At 41.2% G+C, this 27045-nt stretch overlaps 1 protein-coding gene across 1 annotated transcript; it reads left to right on the top strand.

Moving 5' to 3' along the window:
* LOC110681072 (structural maintenance of chromosomes protein 3-like) lies at positions 1 to 27045 on the top strand. Its single transcript, XM_021856846.1, is given in 9 exon segments — positions 1 to 102; positions 166 to 280; positions 11882 to 12021; positions 12097 to 12285; positions 12287 to 12949; positions 12951 to 13736; positions 13738 to 13831; positions 26014 to 26668; positions 26733 to 27045. Coding segments are annotated over 9 exon segments (2955 nt in total). The 5' UTR covers positions 1 to 87; the 3' UTR covers positions 27031 to 27045.

Raw genomic sequence — 27045 nt, 5'->3', positions numbered from 1 at the left:
ATTTTGCTGGAAAAAATTGGGCGTCGGATGCTTTTGCATATCCTATTTTTCATAATTGTGTGATGAAAACGAGTGTTACAGCGAGAAATGCATATAAAACAGGTACGTCTCAATCAGTGTTGACCAAAGCTAGCGAAATCATATCGATTTAATGTGCAATTGCAGGTGATCATACAAGGCTTCAAAAGTTACCGTGAGCAAACAGTGGTGGAGCCATTTGACAAACGGCATAATGTTGTGGTTGGCCGCAATGGATCGGGGAAGAGCAATTTCTTCTACGGTATGTATTGGCAGAGATTTTGTTATTTTAATTCGTGTATATTATACGCAGTGGCGCGAGAGGTTGGCCGGACATGTCCTACGCACCAAAATACTATATAAATAGAATAGTCCTACCCATAATTTTTATGACTACACAAAAGTTGTGGGCAATATTTTATTTATCTATAGATTATTTTTGTATGTTTATTTTTGACGACAACCTATTAGTTTTAAAGATTTTACAAGGTCAAGGAAGCTGATTTTCAAATTTACATGTAAGATTTGCAAATAGAACATACAAACTAGTAATGAATTGTATACTGCATGACTTCCTAAAATCAGCTTCCTTCCAGTTTAAAACTAATAGGTTATCGTCAAAAATAAACATACAAATTTGTATGTTCAGGACTAACGTCATTCGTCATACGACATCGCTGAGTTGGAAACAGAACTTGCTCGATGTAGGGAAAGTGTACCAGTTATGGCCATAGTGGTTCCCTATTTGGCCATACGGGAAATTTCGATAACTTTCACATTTTAAATCTTTTTGAATGTGTAAACATCAAGATATATCTTAAACCTTACTACTATATTACAAAAAAATCTTTCAAAATGTGAAAACATTCCAGTAATCCCGTATGGCGAAATAGGGAACCACTATGTCCATAACTGGTAAACCTACCCTAGTAGCTACTGAAGTAAAGCTACTTTTTCTCAAAGTTATTGGGCAACAAGAAACTGCTTTGTGCCTTCTCTACTTTGTGAAAGGAAGTGCTAAACTAGTAGATCTGCAAAAGGTAATAGTAGTTTACGGAACAAGTTGCAGAATGATGATTTGTACAGCACGAGTCGTAAATTTATCCCACGAGGCTTGCCGAGTAGGATAATTACGACGAGTGCTGTAAAAATCGAGTTCTGCAACGAGTTACGTACAACATTTTTTGCAATTCGTAGAAGACCACTTAAGGGTATCAGAAATAATATCGGAATGCATTCATCATCATTTTACAATTTCTGAAAAACGGTTTTGTAATGATTTATTACGCAACTCAAAACAGTTGCGTAATGAGAGAGCGTTGCGTAATGAACCATTACAGCACTGGTTTCAGTTGCGTAATGACTATTCTCGCACTGCATACTTCAGTGCAGGAAAGTAGGCCGTTTCATGACAGATTGGCGTGATGGAAATCAGCCTATTACGAAATTGCAAAAAAGCAGTTTTCAACACCGACGTGAAATGGCGCTACTATGAAAGAAGACCCACAGATACTGTATACGATACATTGTTGTCAACGTTTTGGTCACGGAATGAGGAATTGTAATCTCCCTCATCTGTGTGTACGTACCGTGTGGTGATAAATATCAATCGATTGAATGCAAACCTTCCCGAAAAAAAAAAACAAAAATCATCTGGTCATGCTAGCTGATCGTTCACGGAAAAATCAGTTTACCTATTTTTTTAGTTGACTTTACCCAAAATTAAGTATATCGATTATTCTCTCAACCCAAAATCTCTCGGTATTCTCTCTCTTCCCCACCAATGTTGTCAAAAACAAAGAGAGCTGCACCTACTCAATGGGGGTAGTTTGGCCCAATAAGTCAAATTTAGGTAAAATGCATTATTCTCAAGCTTGGGTTAAATGAACTTAATTTTGCGTTAAATCAAACTAAATTTAAGTAAATTTTTCTTATGGCTTTAAAGGCAAAGTACCTAATGGAGGCCTTGGAAATTTAGCCAAATTTGGGTTATTGGGCTCAACTACGGTTTTGCGTTGAAACAACTCAGATTTGAGTAGATCCGCGTTGCCGTGTAAATTCACCACGAAACCATAGGGAAAAAAGGGGTCTGCACTTTTTCGAGGTGAAACAAATTGTAGGGGACCGAGGGGTGAACTAAAGTGCCGCAAGTTTTTCATTGTTTTCTAATAGCTAAAGGCTCCAAAACATATCGGTTCCTTAGGAAAGTTTGTTCAGTAAATTGACAGAAAGCATATAAGCCAATAAAAATATTTCACGGGAATGGTCTATTGGGAATTAGTTTTCTTCCAAAGCCTATTTAAAAATAAGATTGGTCTTTATTACAGTTAAATTTAATGTAAAATCATCTAGATCCTATTGAAACGCTTCGTAAAGGCTACCGGACAATCCACGTAGCTCTTACGTGTAGCGCTGGTGGAATGGACGAAGTTCATGCGTTCATTCTGGGCTACCTATGATTCACGTAAGAGAAAAAAATCACGTATTGCGGCGCTCATATTAAATCCACATCCAGCGGCGGCGGTAACGCGCAGCAGATATGCGCGCAATTCAAACGCAACGTCAAAATTCAAGTAGGCTTGGATTTTTTCGTACTTCAAGGACACAAATGTTTCAAATTTGCTCAATCTGAAACATTTGGTGATTTTCATTATCACTGCGACGGTATATCGACATTTCCAGATAATCGCATTACGTGGATTTACCTTGCAGAGCACAATATGTTTTCACGTAACAATGACGTTTGGATTATTTTGAGTGTAAAATTTCAGAATGAACATTGATAATGGACCGATGCACGAGTTCACTAATTTAACGTTTTAGCGGTGCCGAATTCACTGGTTTCCATGGTTACATAAATAATACGGCACCGCTAAAAAGTCAAACAGTGAACCCGTGCACAGGTCCATAGGTACTATGGTTGTAACGGGAAGTAACGGGAAGTAACGATCATTTACTAAATGAGAAAAATAATTTCATCGTAGTTACCAACGGCATGTCAGTGAAAAATTATTTATTTATTTATTACCACCATCTTCAGTATAAATACTGTACAGACTGTTACCTAATGTCTAAATACCTCTTAATTAAAACAATTCACATCTTCAACAATACACAAACTTATTAAAAAGTCAACGATACAAAACAGAGAATCATCAACGTAAAAGTACACAATTTAACGTTACCATATCAAAATACAAAACAATTTTCATGTCGATTATAACTCAAGCTTTAAAATGTCGTTTAGTGTCTTATCTATTTAGGCTACATGTTTTTCCACTCATACTCAAGAATTCTCTGAATTTAATTCCTGAGGGCCATGTCTCAGGATTCATAGCAACTTTCTTCCATTTCATATCCAGAACTACCGTGAAAGATGCGTAATCGAGCAAACTATCTTTTTTCCACCTGGGTACCAACTTCAGAATGTCAATTTCTTCTTCTTTCCCAATTCCAACTGATCGGCGAACCATACAATCGATCTCTGTTTCGGTAACGGAACTGTGTATGTTGGTCAAGAACAGCATATCTCAACTATTGGTACACTGTTCCTTTAGTTGCGGTATATTTTTAATTTGTGTTCCTATAGTTGCGGTATCCATTGTTTTCTTATGGGATCCTCCATTATAGGAACACTTTACCGCAACTATGGACCGATACATGAGTTCACTAATTTGACGTTTGAGCTGTGCCGAATTCACTGGTTTCCATGGTCACGTAAATAACACGGCTCGTCAAATAAATGATCACGTGGATTGGTCCATTGGTACAAGTGAGATAAGTTTTGGCAATTTTGGTGGTATTGATTGAATTTCGAAGCAATTTAAATGATGTTTTCAACTACTTCGTGTTTCAACAAGGCAATACGATACGGCAGTATCGGTTCTGCGGCTAATTCAATGGAATCAGTATAAATGTGACAACCATAACTATAGGAACACCCACAACTAATGGATCACTTACCCTTACATTACGTATATTTGTTTAGCTAATAATTTGGCCACAATATGCGTAGCATTGAAGTGCTTCTTGTTGCAAAGTTTCAGACAATTCGGCCGAGAAAAACCCCCCATGCCAAAGTGAACCATGGAAGTGTCCAAATAGCTCTGCACTAGGCCGTCCCTTATTTTTCGAAAATGCGAAATGTTAGAAGTTCGTCATTGTAAAGTGCTCGTTTTGGTAAGAAAAAAATCAGATAAAAATTTGAAGTCCGTACGTTAAGTGGTCCCCCAACGACCCTAAAGGTATTGGGTGTAGATGACCCCGTGCGCCAAATCGAGCTCGCTGCTCTAGTGTACGCAACATGAGTACGAAAAGCCACTAGTAACAAATTGATAATCAGCATAGAATTTTAAGTAAAACTATATTTTATACTGTGGATATCTTCATAACACTTCATGCTGACAAAAAATTCATAACTTCAAAGGGATTGTTTAAATATTACGTAACGCAACAGGAGGATTGAGGAGGTCTTCCGTAGTGTTACGGTCCACACAAAAATTGTAATTTTTTCATACAAAAGTTGTTTTGTGGGAGAGGGTGGGGGTCTAAAATTGCCAAATTTTGCATTACGTAATATTTTAATCATCCCAAAGAAAACAAACTTCTATATTGATTATCAACGCGCGCAGAACAATTTATTACTGGTGGCATTTCGTACTCATGCTGCGTGCACTAGAGTAGCGAGCTCGATTTTGCGCACGGGGTCATCTACTCCTAATATTGTCGCACCGCCACCAAACCGGATCGCGCCAGTGAGACTCGCGACGCGCCTCAACTCGCGCGATTTTGAAATCAGTTTTTTAGTGTGGCGCTGCATTCTTACGATTTTTATGAACACAGCGCACTATTCACATATTAGCTGCGACGCACTGGGCCCGAGAAAACAATAATTATAAATAAATGTTGGTCTTGATTTCTACCGGATACATAATACCTTCAGGGCCGTTGGGGGACCACTTAGAGTCCACGTACGGACTTCAAATTTTTATCTGTTTTTCTTCTTACCAAAACGAGCACTTTACAATGACGAACTTCTAACATTTCGCATTTTCGAAAAATAAGGGACGGCCTACTCTGCACCCTACTTTGCAATAGGATTAAATGGACAAATTGTTGTGAAATTTGCCAAAAAGTTACCCGTCTTCTCGGTGGGAATCGAACTCACAGCTCCCTGTTCACTAGACAGATAGGGCGCGTTACCCCTACACCACGAGAGGACTCAGGGACGAAGTAACCGGTCCTTTGAGAACGTCGCGACCCATTGGGAGCCCGCACTATTCAAATCTCAGCCATCACGTCGTTGGCGAGTAGTGCGTGGTCTTTCAATACCTAATAAATAATACGCTCTCGGCTAGGCATTGTATATACAACATAGAGCATTGTTTTGGATGGGCATCTAATTCTTCCGAAAAAGGTGCGCTTTGCGAAAGAGGACCACGTGCTTATTGAGCTGAAATCGAATTCAGACAAACTTCTGGGTCCGTGGTGTAGGGGTAACAGGGAGTCGTGAGTTCGATTCTCACCGAGAAGACGTGTAACTTTTTAGCGAATTTCACATCAATTTTTTTTTTTAACTAGTTCGTTATTTGGGGCTCAAATGCGTGTAACGCTTTACGGAGCCGAAATTCATTTTTGTACTATTTACAATTTGTTTACTTTTTCATTGCCAAAGTTAGTATGGGATGGAGCCAGGGTACTCGTGGCAACTCGAGGTTAATGGTCACAATTTTGAAAGGGAAGGACATGGTAAGGATTGGGTTTAGGGTTCTCTGCAGCTCATCCGGGAGGTATAGCGTGGTAGCTCTATTATCGTGTCATGGCGTTGGTACCAATTTCTTGCCGGTATTCGTCTGCCGGATGGCCAGGATCCTCAATCCAACACAAAAGGGACAACACAGAAGAAAAAAAAAACTGGAGAAGAGAACACAAGAGAATTAAACTTTTATACAAGACAAGCGAAGGAAATCGTAAATTGCGACCATATAAATGAAATCGCGGGTGCCCAACACATCTCTAACTGGAACATAGGGTTGTCTACCTCGGGCCGCAAGGGTATCCAAAAGTTGCGCTCTGGAGGCGTCCATATCCGGGCACTGCCAAACTACGTGATCGATGTCGTCATAACCGGAACCACACCTATTACAAATATTGCTCAGCGCGAGGTTAATCCTGTGTAGATGTGCATCTAGCGAGTAATGGTTGGACATAAGTCTTGACATCACGCGAATGAAATCTCGACTTACGTCCAAACCTTTCCACCAGGCTCGCAAGGAAACTCTAGGAATTATGGAATGTAACCACCGTCCCAGTTGGCCATTTAGCCAATCGCTTTGCCAACCGTGAAGAGAACTTTGACGTACTAAATGAAAAAAATCATCGTGTGAAATTCGTCTATCATAAATCTCACCTTCCTCAGCGCCCACCTTTGCGAGAGAGTCCGCCTTCTCATTGCCATAAATTAGGCAATGTGAGGGGACCCATACAAAGGTAATCTTATATGATCTTTCGACCAGTGCACACATCTGCTCTCTTATTTTTGTAAGAAAGTAAGATGCATGCTTTACAGGTTTCATCGATCGGAGTGCCTCAATAGAACTGAGGCTATCCGAGAAGATGAAGAAGTGGTCTGCGGGCATGTTTGAGATCATCCCCAAAGCGAAGTTGATTGCTGCCAGCTCAGCAACATAAACCGTGCAAGGTTCCTGAAGTTTTCGGAAGGCGGAAGAGTTTTCATTGAAGACACCGAAGCCAGTGGATCCATTTATACGGGACCCGTCAGTGAAATATCTCCTGTAGGAATCGACATTCTGGTACTTTGCGTTAAAAATACGTGGGATAGTAATACATCGAAGTTGATCTGGAATTCCATGAATAGCTTGTTTCATGGACAGATCATATTCAACAGAGGAACTGTCATTGGTGAAGCGTACACGTGGGGGGTTATAACATGGAAGGCTAATGTCAGATGACATGTAGTAGAGATAAACTCTCATGAATTTTGACTGAGCATTCAGTTTGAGCAATTCTTCGAAATTTTCGATAACGAGTGTGTTGCTCACTCCACACTTAATAAGTATTCTTAGCGAGAGCTCCCAGAATCGGTTCTGTAGCGGTAAAACCCCTGCCAGAACCTCTAGGCTCGCATTATGCGTTGAGTGCATACACCCTAAGGCGATACGCAAACAACGATATTGAATTCGTTCCAATTTAATCAGGTGGCAGTTTGCTGCTGAGAGAAAACAGAAAGAGCCATACTCTAGAACAGATAAAATAGTTGTTTTATAGAGTTTTATGAGGTCTTCCGGGTGAGCACCCCACCATGTTCCGGTAATTGTTCGTAGAAAATTGATCCTTTGTTGGCATTTTTCCGTTAAATGCCTAATATGAGTTCGCCAAGTGCCTTTTGAATCAAACCAGACCCCAAGGTATTTTGAAGTCAAAGACTGGTCGATGTCTGTTCCCAAAAGCTTAAGCTTTAGTTGGGCAGGATTCCGCTTCCTAGAAAATACAACCAGTTGAGTTTTTTGCGGAGCAAACTCGATCCCTAAGCTTCTAGCCCAAGTGGATAGATTATCAAGGGAATTTTGCAATGGTCTTTGCAGAATTTCTGCTCGTGGGCCCCTTCATAGAGACCACAGCATCATCTGCAAGTTGTCTAAGCGTGCATGGTTCTTCCAAACAGTTGTCAATATCTTTAACATAAAAATTATAAAGCAAGGGACTTAGACATGAGCCTTGGGGAAGACCCATATAGCTAATTCTGGAAGTTGTCAGTTGACCGAGAGTGAAGCTCATGTGTTTTTCTGACAACAAATTGTACAAGAAATTATTCAACATTCCAGGTAGTCCACTATTGTGCAGGCTTTCTGACAATATTTCTATGGAAACTGAATCAAAAGCGCCCTTAATGTCCAAGAAAACCGAAGCCAATTGCTCCTTGTCAGCAAAGGCTAGTTGAATATCTGATGAAAGCAACGCTAGACAATCGTTTGTTCCTTTGCCCTTGCGAAAGCCAAATTGTGTACTGGAAAGCATGTTGTTTGATTCGACCCAGTGATCGAGTCGGGATAGGATCATTTTTTCTAACAATTTCCTTAAACATGATAACATAGCGATCGGGCGGTACGAATTATGATCAGACGCTGGTTTCCCAGGCTTTTGAATAGCTATTACTTTGACCTGTCTCCATTCAGGTGGAACAATGTTGTGCTCCATGAATGAGTTGAACAGGTCAAGCAACCGTCTTTTAGCGATATCAGGGAGATTTTTAAGAATATTGAACTTAATCATATCGCGTCCCGGAGAGGAGTTGTTTGATGAAAGAAGAGCCATAGAAAATTCCAGCATAGTGAATGGTCTGTCCAACGCATCGTCTCTCTGGGTTTCCCAGATTGGCGGTTGAGCTGGAACTGAATCTGGACAGACCTTTTTTGCGAAGTTGAATATCCAACGATTGGAGTATTCGTCACTCTCATTTGAGGATGAGCGGTTTCGCATGTTGCGAGCCACTCTCCAAAGCGTCGTCATTGAAGTTTCTCGTGAGAGGCCATCGATGAAACGTCGCCAATAGCTACGCTTCTTCGCTTTAATAAGATTCTTCAGTCTTTTTTCGAGCTTCGAGTACTCTAAATAAAGTTCTGAGGTACCATATCTACGAAAAGCTTTAAAGGCATTAGATTTTTCTCGATACAACTGAGTGCATTCATCATCCCAACCAGGTGTGGCTGGTCGTCTTTTGAAGGATGCACTTGGAACTCGTTGCTTTTGGGATTCTAATGCACTTTTATAAATCAATTCTGTTAGGAATCGATACTCATCCAACGGTGGGAGAGTGTTGAATGATTCGATACCAAAAGTTACCGCTGATGCAAATTTTTGCCAATCGATATTCCTAGTGAGGTCAAAAGGAACCTGAATTGACTGTTCTGACCTTTCAAAATTATTTCTGATAGAAGTTATTATGGGCAAGTGATCACTACCATGGGGGTCATCGATCACCTTCCACATGCAATCGAATGATAGTGAACTTGATCCCAAAGACAGGTCAAGACGGCTTTCTTTGCCGTCGGATGAAATACGTGTCACTTCACCTGTGTTCAAAATGTTCAAGTTGAAATCGTCGCATAAGTCATAGAAAATAGCCGCTCTATAATCGTCATAAGATTCGCCCCATCCAGTACCATGTGAGTTCATATCACCCAGTATTAAAACTGGAGATGAAAGCATGGAGACTGCATTCCAAAGATGACGGCGGTTTATTGAAACTCTTGGAGGAATATAAACAGAAGCTACGCAAAGATCTTTACCCTTTACGTTTATTTGGCAAGCAACGATTTCTATGCCTGAATGAGTCGGGATGGGGATTCTGTAGAATGAATGGCACTTTTTGATCCCTAAAAGCACACCCCCGTAATTATCATCTCGATCCTGGCGTATAATGTTAAAATCGTAGAAGTTAAGATCATCTTCAGAAGAAAGCCATGTTTCACAGAGTGCAAATATATCACAATCGGAATTGTGAAGCAAAAATTTAAATGTGTCTAATTTAGGTTTTAGACTATGACAGTTCCACTGTAGCACAGTGATCATATCTTGTACCTCACTTGATGAATTAGCCATCGAAAGATATGATCGAAGCAAGGAGGGGCCACGAGATAGTCAATTCCCTGAGATATTCTTCTATTGCGGGGAGAAAAAGGTCGAGTATGCCTCTGAATGAGTCTGAAACTCCGAGAGCATTACATATGCGATCCACAAGGGCCGTAAAAGTTATCAGTCCTCGCTTAGCCCGGGGGGTTTTCGAGGAAGAGCGAGGGACTTCAGTAGCATTTCTTTTGCTTTCTTGTCTAGAGCTTCTTTTCGAAGTGTATTTTATCTGTGGAGGCGGGGGCGGCAGATCTTTGCTGCAACACGGAACGGAAGCATCAAAGACCTGTTTCTTCGGGATTTTCAAATTTGCCCCACCTCCTTTGGAATTAGGCAAACTTCTAAGGGAAGATTTCAATACCTTACGGCGCAGTCCCGGAGAAGATGGAGACTTCCTTTTTCCGGGTGCGTGTACCTCCGAAGAATCTCCCCCATCGGTTTCGTCGTCGTTCGCTTCATCGGAAGACAACTCTTGAAAAGAGTTACCAACTGGGATGGCTGATGAAGACTCTTTTGCAGGCGGATTTAAAGCTTTCACCATTTCCGCATACGTCTTCTTGGAGCGCTTCACAATGGAGCGACTCTCATTTCGAATGCGCCTTTTGTATGCCGGGCATTTCTGCAAGTCATGAAGATCCTCACGACAGTAGCTGCATTTTTCAGCTTCCTGTGTGCAATCATCTTCCAAGTGAGCTTGGTTGCATTTGCCACAACGGGGCTTGTTGTCACAAAAGCTAGCACTATGACCAAGCTGCTTGCAGTTGGTACAATTGAAAACCTTCGGCACGTAAAGACGCACTGGGTAAAAAACACTATCGATGCAAACAAATTTTGGGAGGACGGAACCAGGGAAAGTCACTCGAAACGAGGCTGACGGTGAAAACACTTTCTTATTTCCTTCCATGGAAGCTGATTGTAATTGTTTACAATCCAGTATAGCCACATCAGGAATGGACCGGTTCTCAAAAACGCCTTTGCCTGTCTTAATGTCTTCACAGGTCAGACTCGCGTCGATAATTTTCCCTTCCACCTCAACCTCTCTGGCCAAAATATACACATAATATTCCACAGTAAAAGCCTCATGCTGAGCAATCTCATTCGCTGCTTTGTAACTAGGTGCAGTTACACGCAGCTTGGATTGCTTCACTTGGTGAATAACGGTCCCAGGATATTTACGCGTCAGCTCTCTAGAAATCGAGAGCACATTCAAAATCTTGTTTTTGCGCCGGAAATAGACAACCCAAGGGCCCAGCCGAAGACGGTTGATAAAACCGCGTTCGAGCAACGAGATCTTAGGAGGGTATCCTCCATCCGATTCGTCCATGCGGGATAAAAATCAACCGCAACCAAATAAGAAAAAAAAACAAAAAAAAAAATATATGCAGAAAAAAAAATAACCTATCAGTGGAACTATTTTGTACACACTTCCCCTGTACGGGCAAAAACAAAAATACTAAATACTAAAAAAAAAAAAAAAAAAACGAGAAAAAAAAACTTAACCAATTAGTGGGCTATTTTGTACACGCCTCCCCTATACGAGCAAAACTTGCACCGGGAGAGAGACAGAAGTGAAGCGAAAAACAACCTTGAACTCAACGCTATTTGTTCGGAGATGCGAAAGCAATTCTATAGATGTATACAATAGATACTTATCCGTTCCCGTTCGATAACCGCACAGCAGCTGGTCTTCTACACTGTAGGTAGGCAGAAAAAACGTATCGCCGTTCTTACTGCTGATTTATACGGGGGAACCAATCACCGGGGGATGAAGGTGACAATGTTTTATTGTGGCACGATACCAGTTGACCCTTGTCAATCTGGTTCGCTTCCTTCACGATGCGCGGTTTAAAGCACTACGGTACAATACTGCACTGGTAAAAACCACACGGGCGGTGGAAGAAAAAACCAAAAAAACTACCGACTGCCAAAAACTGAACTGGCTTGTTCAAGCGCACAGCAAGGAATCAGTTCACATCAATTTGTCAATATGTAATGTTTAGTTTTTCGGTACATAGTTGTTTATGGATATTATTTGATTGCTTGTATAATTTTCCCATCGTACATCATTGAAAAATATCACATAAAGTGACTACCTTCACTAAGGGAGCATTCACTATATTATTCACTTCTCTTTTTAACGAAACCAGGCGTGTTCATTTACCTATAATTTCAAAGATGTTTGTTTAATTTAACTTCTTTTTCTTCCTATTTACAGCCATCCAGTTTGTGCTCAGCGATGAGTTTACTCACCTCCGGCCGGAACAGCGGCAAGCACTCCTCCATGAAGGAACTGGAGCTCGAGCGATGTCTGCTTATGTAGAAATCATTTTTGATAACTCAGATAATCGCGTACCGGTAATGCATATATAGTTTCAAAGATTTCATTTCATAATTTGTAGTACTATAATGACATTCTGTATCCCTTCGCAGATTGATAAAGAGGAGATTTTCCTGCGTCGAGTTATTGGTGCCAAAAAGGATCAGTATTTCCTTAACAAGAAGGTGGTTCCTCGATCAGAAGTTGTGAATCTACTTGAATCAGCTGGATTTTCAAACTCGAATCCATACTACATCGTCAAACAGGGTAAGATTAACCAAATGGCAACTGCTCCTGATTCCCCATCGTCTGAAGCTATTGCGAGAAGTGGCCGGAACACGTGTTTACGATGAACGAAAGGAAGAGTCTATGAATATTCTTAAAGAAACGGACGGCAAAGTTGAAAAAATTACAGAATTTTTGAAAACGATTGAAGATAGATTGAAGACTCTAGAAGAGGAAAAGGAAGAACTGAAAGAGTACCAGAAATGGGATAAGGCACGTCGGACCCTGGAATATATTATTCACGAGACAGAGCTCAAGGAAAACAAAAAGCATCTGGATGAGTTGGAGCATCAGCGAAAGAGTTCGGGCGACAAGCAGAAGATGTTCGCTCAAGAAATTCAAACCGCACAAGACAAGATAAAAAATGCCCAAAAGGCACTCAAAGATGCAAAGAAAGAGGTGACCACAACGAAGGATGAAAAATCGGTTCTAACAACAGAACACCAACAGTTGCTTCGCGAGAAAACAAAGTTGGATTTGACGATTTCAGATTTGACCGATGAAGTGCAAGGAGATAATAAGTCTAAGGAGCGGGCCGAGCAAGAATTGAATCGTTTAAAACTTACGATTGCTGAAAAGGAGAAGGAACTGGAAGAAGTACGACCCCGATATGAAGCTATGCGTAGAAAAGAGGAGGAGTGCTCAAGAGAGCTCAATTTGAAGGAACAAAAACGCAAAGAAACTATATGCCAAGCAAGGTAGAGGATCGCAGTTTTCATCTCGAGAGGAACGAGACAAATGGATCCAGGGTGAACTAAAGTCACTGAATAAACAAATCAAGGATAAAATCGCTCATCAGAATAAGTTACAAGAGGACTTGAAGCGGGATGCTGCGAAGCAAAAAGATCTTGAGAAGAAAATTGAAGAGCATACGGAGTCATTCGAACAGTTGCGGATTCAGATTGACGAGCACAATAAGCATTATTACGAACTGAAGAAGAAGAAAGATCACTTCCAAACTATTCGCAACGACATTTGGAAAAAGGAAACTCAAGTTACGCAGACCCTATCCGGTAACAAGGAAGAACTGGCCAAAGCTGATCAAGCTTTGCGATCGATGGCAGGTAAACCAATTTTAAACGGACGTGATTCTGTTCGTAAGGTTTTGGAAAGTTTCAGTCAAAGAGGAGGACAATTTGCGGATATTGCCAGATCGTACTACGGTCCAGTAATTGAAAACTTTAATTGCGATAAGTCGATTTACACGGCCGTAGAAGTGACAGCTGGTAATAGATTATTCCACCATATCGTAGAATCAGACCGCGTCGGCACTCAGATTCTCAAGGAGATGAACAAGCAAAAGCTTCCAGGAGAAGTAACATTCATGCCCCTAAATCGACTACAAGTTCGTATTCACGATTACCCAGAAGATCCCGATTCCATTCCGATGATTTCCAAACTGAAGTACGAAGAACAGTACGACAAAGCGCTGCGGTACATTTTCGGCAAGACACTAATCTGTCGTAACTTTGGAACGTGCTACGGAACTGGCCAAGAGCACCGGACTTGATTGCGTCACATTAGAGGGAGATCAGGTTTCGTCGAAGGGATGTCTCACTGGAGGTAAGATTTTTTTTTAAATTCTGAGCTATTAATTACCCACGAAAATATTGACGATTTTTCCAACTCGCCTCTTGGCATAGACACATTTTTTGTGTAAAATTGTTTGTTGTGTAAGAAATCTCAAACCCTTTCCCACCTTTTACGTAATCGATTAACAGCCGCTTGTTATTTTCGCTTATCTCGGTTGCATGTTGAAGTAGGGGAGCCGGATCCTATTCATGGCACTTGATTCACTTCGGCAGTGGCTCATATTTGTCCACAACATGCGTCGTATTTAAGCGCTTCTTATTGCAAAGTTTCAGACAATTCGGCCGAGAAAACTCCCCATGCATGCCAAAGTGAATCATGGATGTGCCCAAGTAGCTCTGCACCCTAATTACGAAAAGTGTTTCGCTCTGCACCCTAATTACGGAAACATAGGAAATTATTCCGATCTCGTGTTATCTTAAGAAGGAGCTAAGTTTAAAGACTAGCTTTTTCGGTAAAATTGTTTAATGCGCCAAGAGCTATGCGCTGAATTAGTAAAACAGGAGGCGCTTGTAAACATAAAATAATTCAATAATGGCTACTAGCAGGCAGTATCTGCATATTTCAATATACAGGTATGTTTCGTTTTTATCAACACGATCGGAAATTTTTCAGTTGACAAAAACGGAACCGTGACAAAAACGGAATAATTTTCTTGGGCAAAATATTACAAGTTTTAAAGAAAACTGCAGTTTTTGTAAGGATAATACACCATTTTCATCATATATGAGGAGCATTTAGATTGTTCATTCTTATAGGTTCGTAATGTAAGTTGATTGCAGATTCCTATCAATCAATATGATTTTGTAATAAACCAAAATAGTTTTAGATTTATTGGTTAAATTTTCAATAAATGAAATACGAAGTATTAAAATGATGATCACATAAATGTCCTTTGCCACCACAAGATGCGTCATATTTGTAAAAATAACTACAAGAAAGTTGATCTTTTTTTTACAAGAAAGATTAAATAAGAAACAACTTATTTTTCTACTGTTCATCCTCATTCTTCTGCTTCTTCTTCTTCTTCTTCTTATTCTTCTTCTTTATGGCATTACATCCAAAGAGTTTTCTTGTCAGCTTAGTGTTCTTATAAACACTTTAAATGTGGAGTTATGTTACGGAAGTTTTGCAAACTGAAACGAATATTTACGGTTTCCTGTGCTTTGAATTGCCAAAATCATATCAATTACATGATTAAGCAGATCTTTCTTCTAAGGGTTCATTCATTTATTTCATAACGCCGAAAACGACCATTTTTGACACCCACCCACCCCTTCGTAACGCTTTTTGTATGAACATTCTACAAATTTTGTATGAGCCGTAACATCGTGAGGACACCCACCCACCCCCTTCAGCGTTATAAAATTTGTGAATTGACCCTAAAGTTATTACTACCAATATCGACAGGGATGCACTTATCGTCAATCTAGAACAGCTCCACCATAGCCTTTTAGCTTTACGTTAGAGCACGAATAGACTGGTAATAAACTAACCTAAAGACACTGTTCCGGGAATTAACTTTTGCGTGGTCTGGACAGCGATTTCTTCGGTTTTTACGAAAAAGGCAAACACGAACGCGTTTAATCGGTACAGCGTTTATTTCATAACTGAACAAAGATACAAAGTTTGTTTATTTTTCAGGTAATGCAAAAGAGAAACTTACACGGAAAGAAATGTGGACTGTATTTCAAACTTTACTCTTCATACACCCCCCCTTGGATCGTCCGATTCAACATCTGGTAGCAAACACACCTTCGCTACTGCTCGTCGGTATTCACCACTCGAAGACTTGATGGTAATCACCCTGACTACGCCGTCCTTGCCGGGGTGCAAGGCCACGATGCGACCCATTTTCCACAACTGTGGTGGCACGTTCTCGTCACGAAGTAATACCAAAGATCCTATCTTGATATCTAGTACGCCATCCTTTCCATTTTTGCCGGGTTTGTAACGTGTGGAGGTAGTCCGTAGACCACCCGGTTCCAGAAATGCTCCCTCATACTCTGCACGTGCTGCCACCTTGACAGCCTGTTGATCTTCTGTTCACCATACGACGGTTCAACAATTGCTAGACCGGGACGTCCGATAAGGAAATGCGATGGCGTCCAGTGCTTCCAAATCATTCGGATCATCCGAGAGGGGACACAACGGACGCGAATTCAAAACAGCTTTCAGCTTCTGTCAGGAATGTCGCCATTTCCTCATAGGTCAGTCTAGTTTCGCCAACAACTCGTTTGAGTAGGTGCTTCATTGATTTAACTCCAGCCTCCCAGATCCCACCAAAGTGTGGACTTCTGGAGGGATGAAGTGCCAGATGATTCCTTTCGCACTGCAGAACTCAGCCAGTTTCTCAGTGTGAGCCTGATCTTCAAATAACTTTCGCAAGCTAGCCAATTCGTGGTTGGCGCCAACAAATGTCGTACCGTTGTCAGAAAAAAGGTCACTAGGGAGGCCACGTCGGCTTACAAATCGTTGTAGTGCAGCGAGGAATGTCTCGGAACGAAGATCAGCTGCACAGCTCCAGGTGCACGGCTTTTACGGACATACACACAAATACACAGACGTACGCCTTGAAGAACCTTGGCTTGCGACCGGCTTTCCTTCAGCACGAATGGGCCTGCAAAGTCGATTCCGGTTTTGGAAAACACTGGAGATGGGGTGACACGATAACTAGCAGGTCGCCCATGAACTGCTTCAATTGTTGCGGATTGTGTTTGTAGCAGGTATAAGCAGCGACCAGCTATCTGTTTCACGACGGACTTCACCTTAACAGGCCAGTACTGTTGGCGGGATAATGGACACTAATCCATTTTGCCCTACATGAAGATTGTTTTCATGCAATTGACGAACAAGGATCTGGGGTAACATGGTGTTTCTCTGGAAGGAGGATCTGGTGTTTACCCTCGTACGGAATTTGCGAATATTTCAACCGTCCACCGACCCTTATTATGCCAGCTTGGTCCAAATATGGTGCTAGCCCAGAATAATTATTTCGCTTCATTTTCTCCATTTTCAGATCCTTGAGCAGATCCGGGAACATTTCCTCCTGAACCAGCTTCACGATTGTTTGAGTTGCTCTGGATAGCTCTGATGCAGTTAGATGCCCACAGTTCTTCTTCGTCGCTCGGCAGTTGTCGATGAACCTCCGAACATATGCCCATGCACGCTGCAGACGTGTGAACTTGCTGACTCGCGCGAAATAAAAGCGGGCTCCTTATTGATGTTGATCAAAACACGTTTTCGTAGTTCCGGCAGGCCTTCATCGTCAATGGGAGGCATCTCTTCTTCTTCCAAATATCGCGAATGTCGAAGTTCGGGTGAACCTCCCCACCATAGCCGGTTTTCTATTAGATGCTCTGGAAGCATTCCACGTGACAACGCATCTGCCGGATTACACTCGGATCTCACGTAGCGCCACTGGAAGTTTTGGTGTGAGCTCGATGATGGAAACAACTCTATTGCAAACGAATTCATTCAGTACCAACGGAGATTTCTTTAGCCAGCTCAAAACGATTTGGGAATCTGACCAGAGTGTGACACTGTCGAAATTGACTTCCAACGCTTCCATTGATTTTTCGCGTCAGTTTGTGCTAGAACCAGTCCAGCACATAATTCAAGGCGTGGTATGGTGACCGGTTTCAAAGGCGCAACACGAGATTACTGCAGAGAAGTTGAACGTTGATCTTACCATCTGCTAGAATACACCGCACATACAGGCAGGCACCATAAGCTCGTTCGAGGCGTCGCAGTTAGCCATGTAGTTCGATACGTTGCGCACCGGCTGGAATGACACATCTCTTTCTTTCGAATGTTTCGTATGGACAGCAATTGCTCACGAAAAGTCGTCCATGTATCCATCTGCTCTTCAGGAGCTCGTCGTCCCAATCAAGTTTCAATCGCCATAGTTCCTGCATAGTTAATTTTCGCAATGGTTCCTACCGGTCCTAGGAAACCTAGCGCGGATCATAAAGTCGACCTATCTCTGGACAGAACGATTCGTTTTGTAGGTGTTGCTTTGGTTGATCAAGTTCGTCACATTGAACGCGAAATAATCATCAGTAGGATTCCAGATCAAGCCTAAAGTTTTTGATAGGTGTGTTCACTCCGATGACTCGAAATCCACCTGCTTCTCTTGTAGCTCAGCCGGTATGGCCGTAGCACCTCTGAACTGTTAGAGCAGAACTTGTGTGCTCCAAAACCACCCCGCTTCAGCATCGCTTGCAACTGCTCGTATGTCTCAACAACTTCAGCAGCCGTTCGTCCTCCGGTAATAAAATCATCTATGTAGCTATCCTTTTTCACTACTCGCGATGCCAGTGGAAATTCGTTTGCCTCGTCCTTGGCTAGCTGTATCAAACTCCTCGTGGCAAGGTAGGGAGCGCTGGAGCATCCATAAGTGACGGTGTCAGCTCAAATGTAACCATCTCTCCTTTGTCGTTCAACCAAACGATCGCTGGTATCGTCGTCCTCTGGATGTTACCTGTACTGACGGTTACATTTTAGGAACATCAGCTGTCAATACGACTTGGTGCGTACAAAACTCAGGATGAGTGTGATTAAATCGACTTTGTACAGTTGGACCACCAATTGCGTATCGGTTTTAACGATATGCCCGTTGTCGTGTCGCCGAGGCATCAAAAACAACTCTAGTTTTGGTAGTTGAACTACTCTCCTTAACACCGCATGATGTGGAGAAGTAACCACCAGCGGGATCGTTGCCTATCTCTGCATATGTCCATAGTAGACGATACTCATTCATAAAGTCTGTATACGCCTTTTGTTTCGAACGGATTCTTGGAGGAGACTACTGATCAATCTATTTACAACGACGCTGCATTTTTCGTACGAATCGCCAGCGATTTTGAAGATCATGAAAGGTAACCTTACAACGTACCTCCCTTCGCTATTTCGAGAGTGTGTTTCCCTCGAAATGTTGTTCTACAGCGCGTTCAGTTGCAGTCATCTTGGTGGTAACGTATCCTGCTTCCAGCTCCCAGAATCTCAAAAGAGTTTGGTTGATGTCCTCTTGAGTCTTGTTCATTATGACAATGTTTTTCTCGTGCGGGGAGCTTGCCTTCCCGTTGTTGTTGACAGGTCCACTGACAACCCCAACCAAACGTAGTCTCAGCCAGTGTGGGAAAAATCGCCACCTATCTTCAGACGCCCCTGTTTCAGAACGTCATAGAACACCTCGGCGCCAATAATCATGTCGACTTCTTCAGGAACATTGAACGAGGGGACCGCCAACTCTACGCCGGCAGGGAGAGGCCACAAATGGGTGTCTATCTTACCTGAAGGAAGTTCGGTGATGGCAGGGGTGACCAGGAAGTCGAGAACAGCAAAGTATTTGCCATCCCTAGACGAAACTCTTGTCTGGATAATCTTGTTGCTACTCGTCGTCATTCCGTTTAAACCGCAGATCAAAATCGGCGGGTCAATAACCGATGGTTTGATGTTCAATTTCGTAGCAATTTTTCCGAAATCAGATCGACTCCGAGCAACAATCCGAGCAAGGCTCTTACATGTAGTAGTCACACTACCAGATCCACTCACTAATCACCTTCGCAGTTGACAGGAAAATCTGCTTCGTCACGGACGTTACGTCATCGTACGTTTTCCCGCTAGATGGTTCCGGTTCGGGTTCAATCTGGGCTTCGGGCACAGGGTTCTTCGGTTGATTGTTGTCGCTCGGCTTCTTAGGATTTCAAGCACGTTCATAATGCAAATAACTGTGGTGCGTTTTGCCACACGTTTTGCATTGCTTATCTGTCTTGCATTCCACTGTACGATGTCCGGTGCGAAGACAGTTGAAGCACAGTCCTGCCCTTTTCACCTTCTCGAAACGTTCGGATTTGTAGTTTCTTGAAGGTTTCACTTTGTAGAATATTGCGAGAACCTGAGCAGCATGGGCATGTTTCTTTACTGGTCTGAACGAAAACCTTCTGTTGCTTGGGCTTGGTTACTGTCTGAGGTTGACTGCTTGGCCATGATTTGACAGTTTCTGAAGAATACGACAACGATCCTTCAAGAATTCTAACAAGTCATCATAACTAGGTTGATCATCATGAGACAATGACGATTCCCAGTGTTTCCTAGTCTCTCTATCCAGCCGCTTGCTAATGATGTTGATGAGCATCATTTCTGATAATCCTTCCACAGGAAGATCATGGTTTTTCAATGCATCCACGTGCTTTGTGCATGATTCTACCAATTTCCGCAACTCTTCTCCATTCTCCTTTGTAATTCTTGGAAGGTTGAACAGTGCGTCGATATGCGTATCGATGATCAAACGTTGATCCTCGTAGGCATCTTCTAACATTCGCCAAGCTGATTCATAATCATTATTATTGATTATATCCTGGTCTATTTTACCTGACGCTTCTCCAATCAACGAGTTTTTGAGGTGAAACAATTTGATTGCCGGTGATTCGTGTGGATAGCGATCCATCACGGTGCGGAACATGCTTTTGAAAGCGTACCAGTTCTCCAACTTCCCATCGAACGTTGGGAGTGGTACCTGCAGGTGTGGAACATTGTTTACCACCTGAGGTCTGGTTTGAAGAGAAGATGCATTGGCATTTAGCGGCAACGCTACGTTCGTATCAGCTTTCAATTTATTGGCAATCATTGTCTGCACTTCAACGTACAGCTGACCGTGCAAGACTTCAAAGTTTAGATATTTCTGGGTTGACTCACCTCGTTTGTCCCTTGGGAGTAGTGCCAGAAGATCCGTGTGGACTACGTCAAATTCATCATAAGCTCGTTGAATCGTTTGCAACTGAAGGTTCAGGTAATGAATGTTGTTTGCTGCCTCCGTTTTGATCGATTGTTGAATCCGAAACAGCTTTTCGATAATCAGATCCTGACGATCCATCAAATTTTCCAAAGCACGATCCATTCCTGCTTTCTCTTTCTTGTCGCGGTCAAGTTGCTTTTGGTAAGCAACACTGAGCGTTGGATCCTGTTCCTTGTGAACTGCAGCGTCAACAGTAACAGAAACAACCTGCTGATTCACTGTCGAAGCAGGAGCGACCGATGGAAATTGTTCTGTTCTATTTTCGTCACTTTTGTTTTTCGAGAGATCGAACTGAAGACTCTTCTTCGAGATTTGACTCTTTTTCACTTTTGGTGTATCACTTTCATTTTCATTTTGAGTAGCACTCTTCAATTTTGGATTCTTCTTTTTTCCGGTCATTTTTCGGTTATGTGGTTACATTTCGTTTTTCACTTCACTATAGTTGTCAACCCAATGTTGACAAGTTTTCTTCGGTTGTTGTATTGACAACCACCAAAAACACATTTCCTTTCATTCGGTAAGCATCGCGACAAACACACTCCTGAAAGCTTTCAAGCTTTTGCATTTGCGGACTCGCTCTGGCAAGCCCACAATCAAACATAACCTAATTCTTCTTTCTGCTAGCTTTGAGCTTTTTCACCGGTGGCAGAGCACTGTCTGCGCATAAATCACACACTGATGCTGATTTTCGTAATTAAAACCCAAATCATGGATTTTCACTAAACAATTCAAGCTTTCCGCATTTCAAGCAGATCCAATCACTTCATCACTACCAAAAATCGATTCACAAAGCATCGAGCATTTGCGATCGCATCTTTGCACGCACACCACCTCGGTATACTGCAATCATTGGCTACGCCATTTTGCACGCGGTGCAAATCCACTAAATTCACTCCCGATCAGTAACGAATCCGGGTTAAATCACCGGGAAATCGCGAGCTGTCCACATCCGGTTCCGATAGGACCAAAAAATGTTTCCGGGAATTAACTTTTGCGTGGTCTGGACAGCGATTTCTTCGGTTTTACAATAGAGATAGAAAAACTATAGAGGACGAATGTCGCTGCTGTTCCCTTTGTTCTCGCTCAGAAACATGTCGGGTACATAAGTGTCAAACTGCATACTTATTTTCGCGTTGACATTTATAGCCCCGCCTATCTCCCGCCAGCAAAAGATGGTTCCTGCAGCGACGCCAGCGACATTCTTCCTCTATAGTTTATTACCTCTATTGTTTTTACGAAAAGGCAAAACACGAACGCGTTTAATCGGTACAGCGTTTATTTCATAACTGAACAAAGATACAAAAGTTTGTTTATTTTTCAGGTAATGCAAAAGAGAAACTTACACGGAAAGAAATGTGGACTGTATTTCAAACTTTACTCTTTCAGTCACAGACAAAACAGACGTAACACTTAAAACAAACCACGATCAAAATGATCGCCAACAGATGGCGGTTGTGTGTAACGTCAAATGGCGAACAAAAGACGATGAAAGCGCTGCGGGTGGTGGATTGACCACCTACAATAATTCGAATAGACCGTTAAAAGGTGGTCGATGGACAATGTGGTGAGAGTGTAACGTCTGTTTGTCTGTGCTAAAGTTTCTAATTTTTTTGTTAAGTAAAAACAATGTTAAATGACTAGTGGTCCCGTTTAAACTTCGTTTTGTCATCAAGTAAGCTGCTGAAAAAATGGCATGGCAATCTCCCATACAAGACGACAGATTAAGTAGATGAAAAACTGAATTAAGTACTATACCATTTAATTCCACTAGAGTTTGTATCTTTACAGATTACGCGTATTTCGATCCACTAGAGTTTGTACCTTACAGTATACGCGACAGATACGCGTTATTTCGACTCAACTGTAAGGCAGTCTTCAGTGTCGTGTACTAGTGAGTCGAGTGTTAGTACACGACACTGAAGACGGCCTTACAGTTGAGGTCGAAATACGCGTATCTGTCAAAGATACAAACTCTAGTGGAATTAAATGTATATTATAAATTCGGTTTTTCATCTACTTATAGGTATTCCACTAAACAGCTCGAAGATTTATTATCACAACAGATTAGTTTTCAATTGTTTTTCCAGTTATTCCAGAGAATTTTCCAAATCATTTCCTTCACTCAACACGTCGGAACACTTGATCAATGCAACAGTGAAATAATCATATAAGTCTATTACCCCGTTCTTAAGCCATTCTGTGACGGGGTCGACAATCTTATAACAATAAAATAAGCTCGATTCATGAGTTCATTCCAAGTGCATCCCTTAAAAAAAGAACTGAAAATATATGGAATCGTAAGGATCGCGTAAGGAGTTATGGGTTGAGGGCTGGGGAATAGATAGAGATATCTTATGTGCCATACAAATTATTTTTTATTTTCATACAAAAATCATACCCATTAGGGAGAGGGGAGGTTCGAAAAAATCGCCAGATTGTCAAATGTCATTAATGGACTAGGGGCCTGTTGTTATATGCACGGATCTGATATAGCGTACATTCAGTTTATCAATTACTGTTTCTACACTGATTCTCATCCACCTACTGATATTCGGTGGTAGTAAAAAAATCATTTCATCTAAACTGCCGTGAATCGCAAGTCAGCCCCACCTGTAAAAAGTAAGGCATTGAGAAAATGGGGTTTGAAGTTTCCACAATCGTTTTCCATACGAAAATGGTTTTTAAAACAATGTTCTATTTCAAATGTTAATGAAACTTTCCACAGTTTGCTTTTCACTACACACTAAGCTCTTACGGTGAATTCACCGTAATCTCAACAGCTGAACAGTTCGGTGAAATAAACACCGTAACCTTCGTCGGAATTTAACGGATTCCCGGTGATTTTTACCGAATACTGTAAAAATTTACCGTACTCCGTTAATTTATTTTACCGAACTGTTCAGCTGTTGAGATTTTACAGGAATCCCGTAAATAATTTAAGTGTGTATGGTATCTTTCTGAGAAAAACATAAAGGATGATCAAAACACGGTTAATTTTTGTTTTACACGGTTCGGAAATCTGTAGTGGTACTGATATGCGGTTACTTTTCATTATGGGGACAATTTTGACTTGCTGTTTTTTCCTACTTTCCTGAAAGAGCATTGGAAGATATGTTGAAAACTGACGAAAATGTAGATGAGAACTGCGATTCACGGCAGTAAATACCCTACAAAAACATCCGCAAATTGCAAATGTTATTATTTATCAACTGGAGGCATCACATTGTCGTTTTCTTGCACCAATGATATAAAATTCATTTCCATTTTTTATATTCAATTCTCAATGTCAGTTGAAATTGAAAATTGGAATGACACCAACAGTGGGCGACACTGAACGTGTGGGTGTGCGTGTGCTGCACCCACTCTCTTTCTCGTCACATTCGCTTTCATAGTCAGATTGACCTCGTGCTAGCGGAGTTTGTTTTCGTTCACGGTAAAAAGAAGCAAGGTATTATACTCCGAAAAATGACATTTGGCAGTGACGTCATTCCTATCGCAAACTCGAACGAGTGCAAAAGAAGCAAGGCTGCTCCTCTTTACTATCCTCAAGGCCTCATGCTTGACGATAGGAATGACGACACCTGTTTTGATGGAAGATCGTTTGTTTACACGTGGGAATAGCCTACCTTGTTGTGTCTACCGTGGTTTTCGTTCGTTTTCGCACTGATCGGGAATCATTCGGCTGAATTTTTACGACACTGATAGCAAGTATGTTATAGAGACTTTTTTTTTTTTTTTTTTTTTTTTTTTTTCAGTCAGAATCAGTTTATCTGCATCTTCCTTACCGATACAGTTCTTTTTAACTAATCTATATTTACATCTGCTTTCACTCTCTCCTGCTCTTTTGCTCTCACACCGAGCAGGTAGGAGAGTGCTCTGCTGTTGGTCCAATCGATTTCCATAAGCCATAGTCCATTGCTCTCGCGGTGGTTCGTTTTGCCGTGTTCCTGAGTCGTTTTGAGGCTAGCTGCCTGCGAAGTGGGTCAGTTTGTCTCAGTCACCATCTGAAACTGACGGAGGATGGATGTGCTCCCCTTCTAAGCACGGTCCTCCGTGCGGCGTCTTCTGGTGGCTGGACGGGTTATTTTTTTTTGGAGGGGCTGGGAATTGAATCCATGACCTTCCGCTTATGAAGCGAAAGCGTAACCTCAAGGCTACGGACATGTTTTAGAGACTTGGCCGCTTGAATTAAGGTACTAAAAAGTGGTTATATTCAATGGATGGTCTCTAAAGTTTTTTTTTAATTAAAATGGTCCCTTATTTTCTTTTTCTTGCAGTGAATCCACAGTTTTTTTTCTGGATTTCTTCTCAGATTCCTCGAGGAAAAGCTACAGGAATTCTTTGAGTGATTTCTCTACAGATTCTTCTGAAATACTTACAATAATTGTTTCACGGATCACTCCTGAAATTTTTTCGGAGACTTCACCAATTCTTCCAGTGAAAAACCTTTAGCGTTTTTCTAATGAATTCTTAAAGGAATTTCTTCTGAAGTCGCTCTTGGAAATCCTTGAGCACTTCCAACGTTGAGTAATTTTCACTGGGACTACTTTAATTTTTTTCTCAAGATCTCCTTTAAAGATTTATTTACTAACTTTTCCCGTCAATTTCTCCAGTTGTTACTCTTGAAGATCTTCTATAGATTTCCACTGGAGTTATTCTAATATAATCTATATAGGGGTTTTTAAAAATTTGGGATTTTTCCAGGAAACCCTAATTCTTGTATAATCTACAGCCAAAAAAATATTCACTTTATTTTTGCTTAGGTTTACGTGTAAAGACAAATAGATTTTTTTCAACGCTATTTTTTCACGTGTGACAGTCACATACCGCAAAAACAGTCAGACATCAATCCATTCAATTTGTCAGACGATATTACGTGAAATTCCAATGAATTACATGTTATTTTCCTGTAACAATCAAATAGCATTTAAATACATTTTTGATATTGAATCTGCGATTTCAATATGATAATTAAATCAGTTTTAAGGCAATTGTATGTTGTAAAATATATTGTATTATCTGGTTGAAAACTGAAATTTTATCTACAAATAAACATATTTTTCTACTCATTATATCACCAGGCATAATGCTCATTGTACAGCTTATTAAATTCAACGAATAGAGGTCTGATGGTATAGTTTAAAGGAAAATCAATGTTTGTTTGCCATACATTCTGACAACGTAGCCAACACCGGAATACGTTCTTGTTTGGTCTCGAGTATGGGCAGCTTATAAAAAAATACCTTCTAACCTCAAATCTTGTCTCTTTCTATCATTTTTCTAATTAAACACTGCTTGAATTAAATTTGAAATCTTTGTGCCATTTGATAAGAAACTTTAAACTTTTTACCTTCAGGTTACTTCAATACTTCTCGATCAAGATTGGAAATGCAGAAAAAGCGATCTGAGTATTTACAAATGATTGAAGATTTGGAAAAAGAGTTGAGCGAATTCCGAACTGAGCTCAAACAGACAGAATCGAGCATAAATAGCGTTGTTTCCGAAATGCAAAAAACCGAAACTAAGCAAGGGAAATCAAAAGATGCATTCGAGAAAATCCAAGCAGATATTCGTTTGATGAAGGATGAGCTGACGCGGATTGAACGCTTCCGGAACCCGAAGGAACGGTCCTTAGCGCAATGTAAAGCCAATCTGGAAGCGATGAACAGCACCAAGGATGGGTTGGAGAACGAGTTGCATCAGGAATTGATGTCGCAGCTTTCGGTTCAGGATCAGCATGAGGTTGATCAGCTGAACGATGAAATTCGTAAATTAAATCAGGAAAATAAGGAAGCTTTCACTGCTCGTATGAGTTTGGAGGTCACAAAGAACAAGTTGGAGAATTTGCTGACCAACAATCTGTTTCGTCGTAAGGATGAGTTGGTGCAGGCGCTGCAGGAAATTTCAGTAGAAGATCGTAAACGTCAGCTAACAAACTGCCGCACTGAGCTTACGTCAACAGAAAAGCGAATCAAGAAAGTTTTGAGCGATGTAGATGATATCGATAAAAAGTGAGTCTAGTTGTTAACAATGTATGTATTTACTATAATGGAAATTGTATTTTTTGTATTTTAGAGTGAGTGAAGCAGTTAAACAACAGAAAGCTTTGCAAAAAGAGCTGGAGCTCTGGATGCAGAAAGAAAAGGAAGCTCAAGATAAGATGGAGGAGGATTCAAAGCGAATGGAAAAATGGGCTGCCAAGGAAAATTTGCTACATCAGAAAATAGAGGAGTGCACCGAAAAGATCGCTAGTCTTGGGGCGTTGCCACAAGTTGATCCGTCATATCAGCGAATGTCATTGAAAACGGTGAGTATAATTTTCATGTGCCATAATGCCATAACAGGCTACCCGTACCGTAACACGAGTACCTAGATCACCTTTTCTTGG

The sequence above is a fragment of the Aedes aegypti genome, unplaced genomic scaffold (assembly GCF_002204515.2).
Source record: "Aedes aegypti strain LVP_AGWG unplaced genomic scaffold, AaegL5.0 Primary Assembly AGWG_AaegL5_hic_scaff_33_PBJ_arrow, whole genome shotgun sequence".
Classification (NCBI taxonomy): Eukaryota; Metazoa; Arthropoda; class Insecta; order Diptera; family Culicidae; genus Aedes; species Aedes aegypti.
This window is presented reverse-complemented; position numbering and strand designations above follow the sequence as displayed.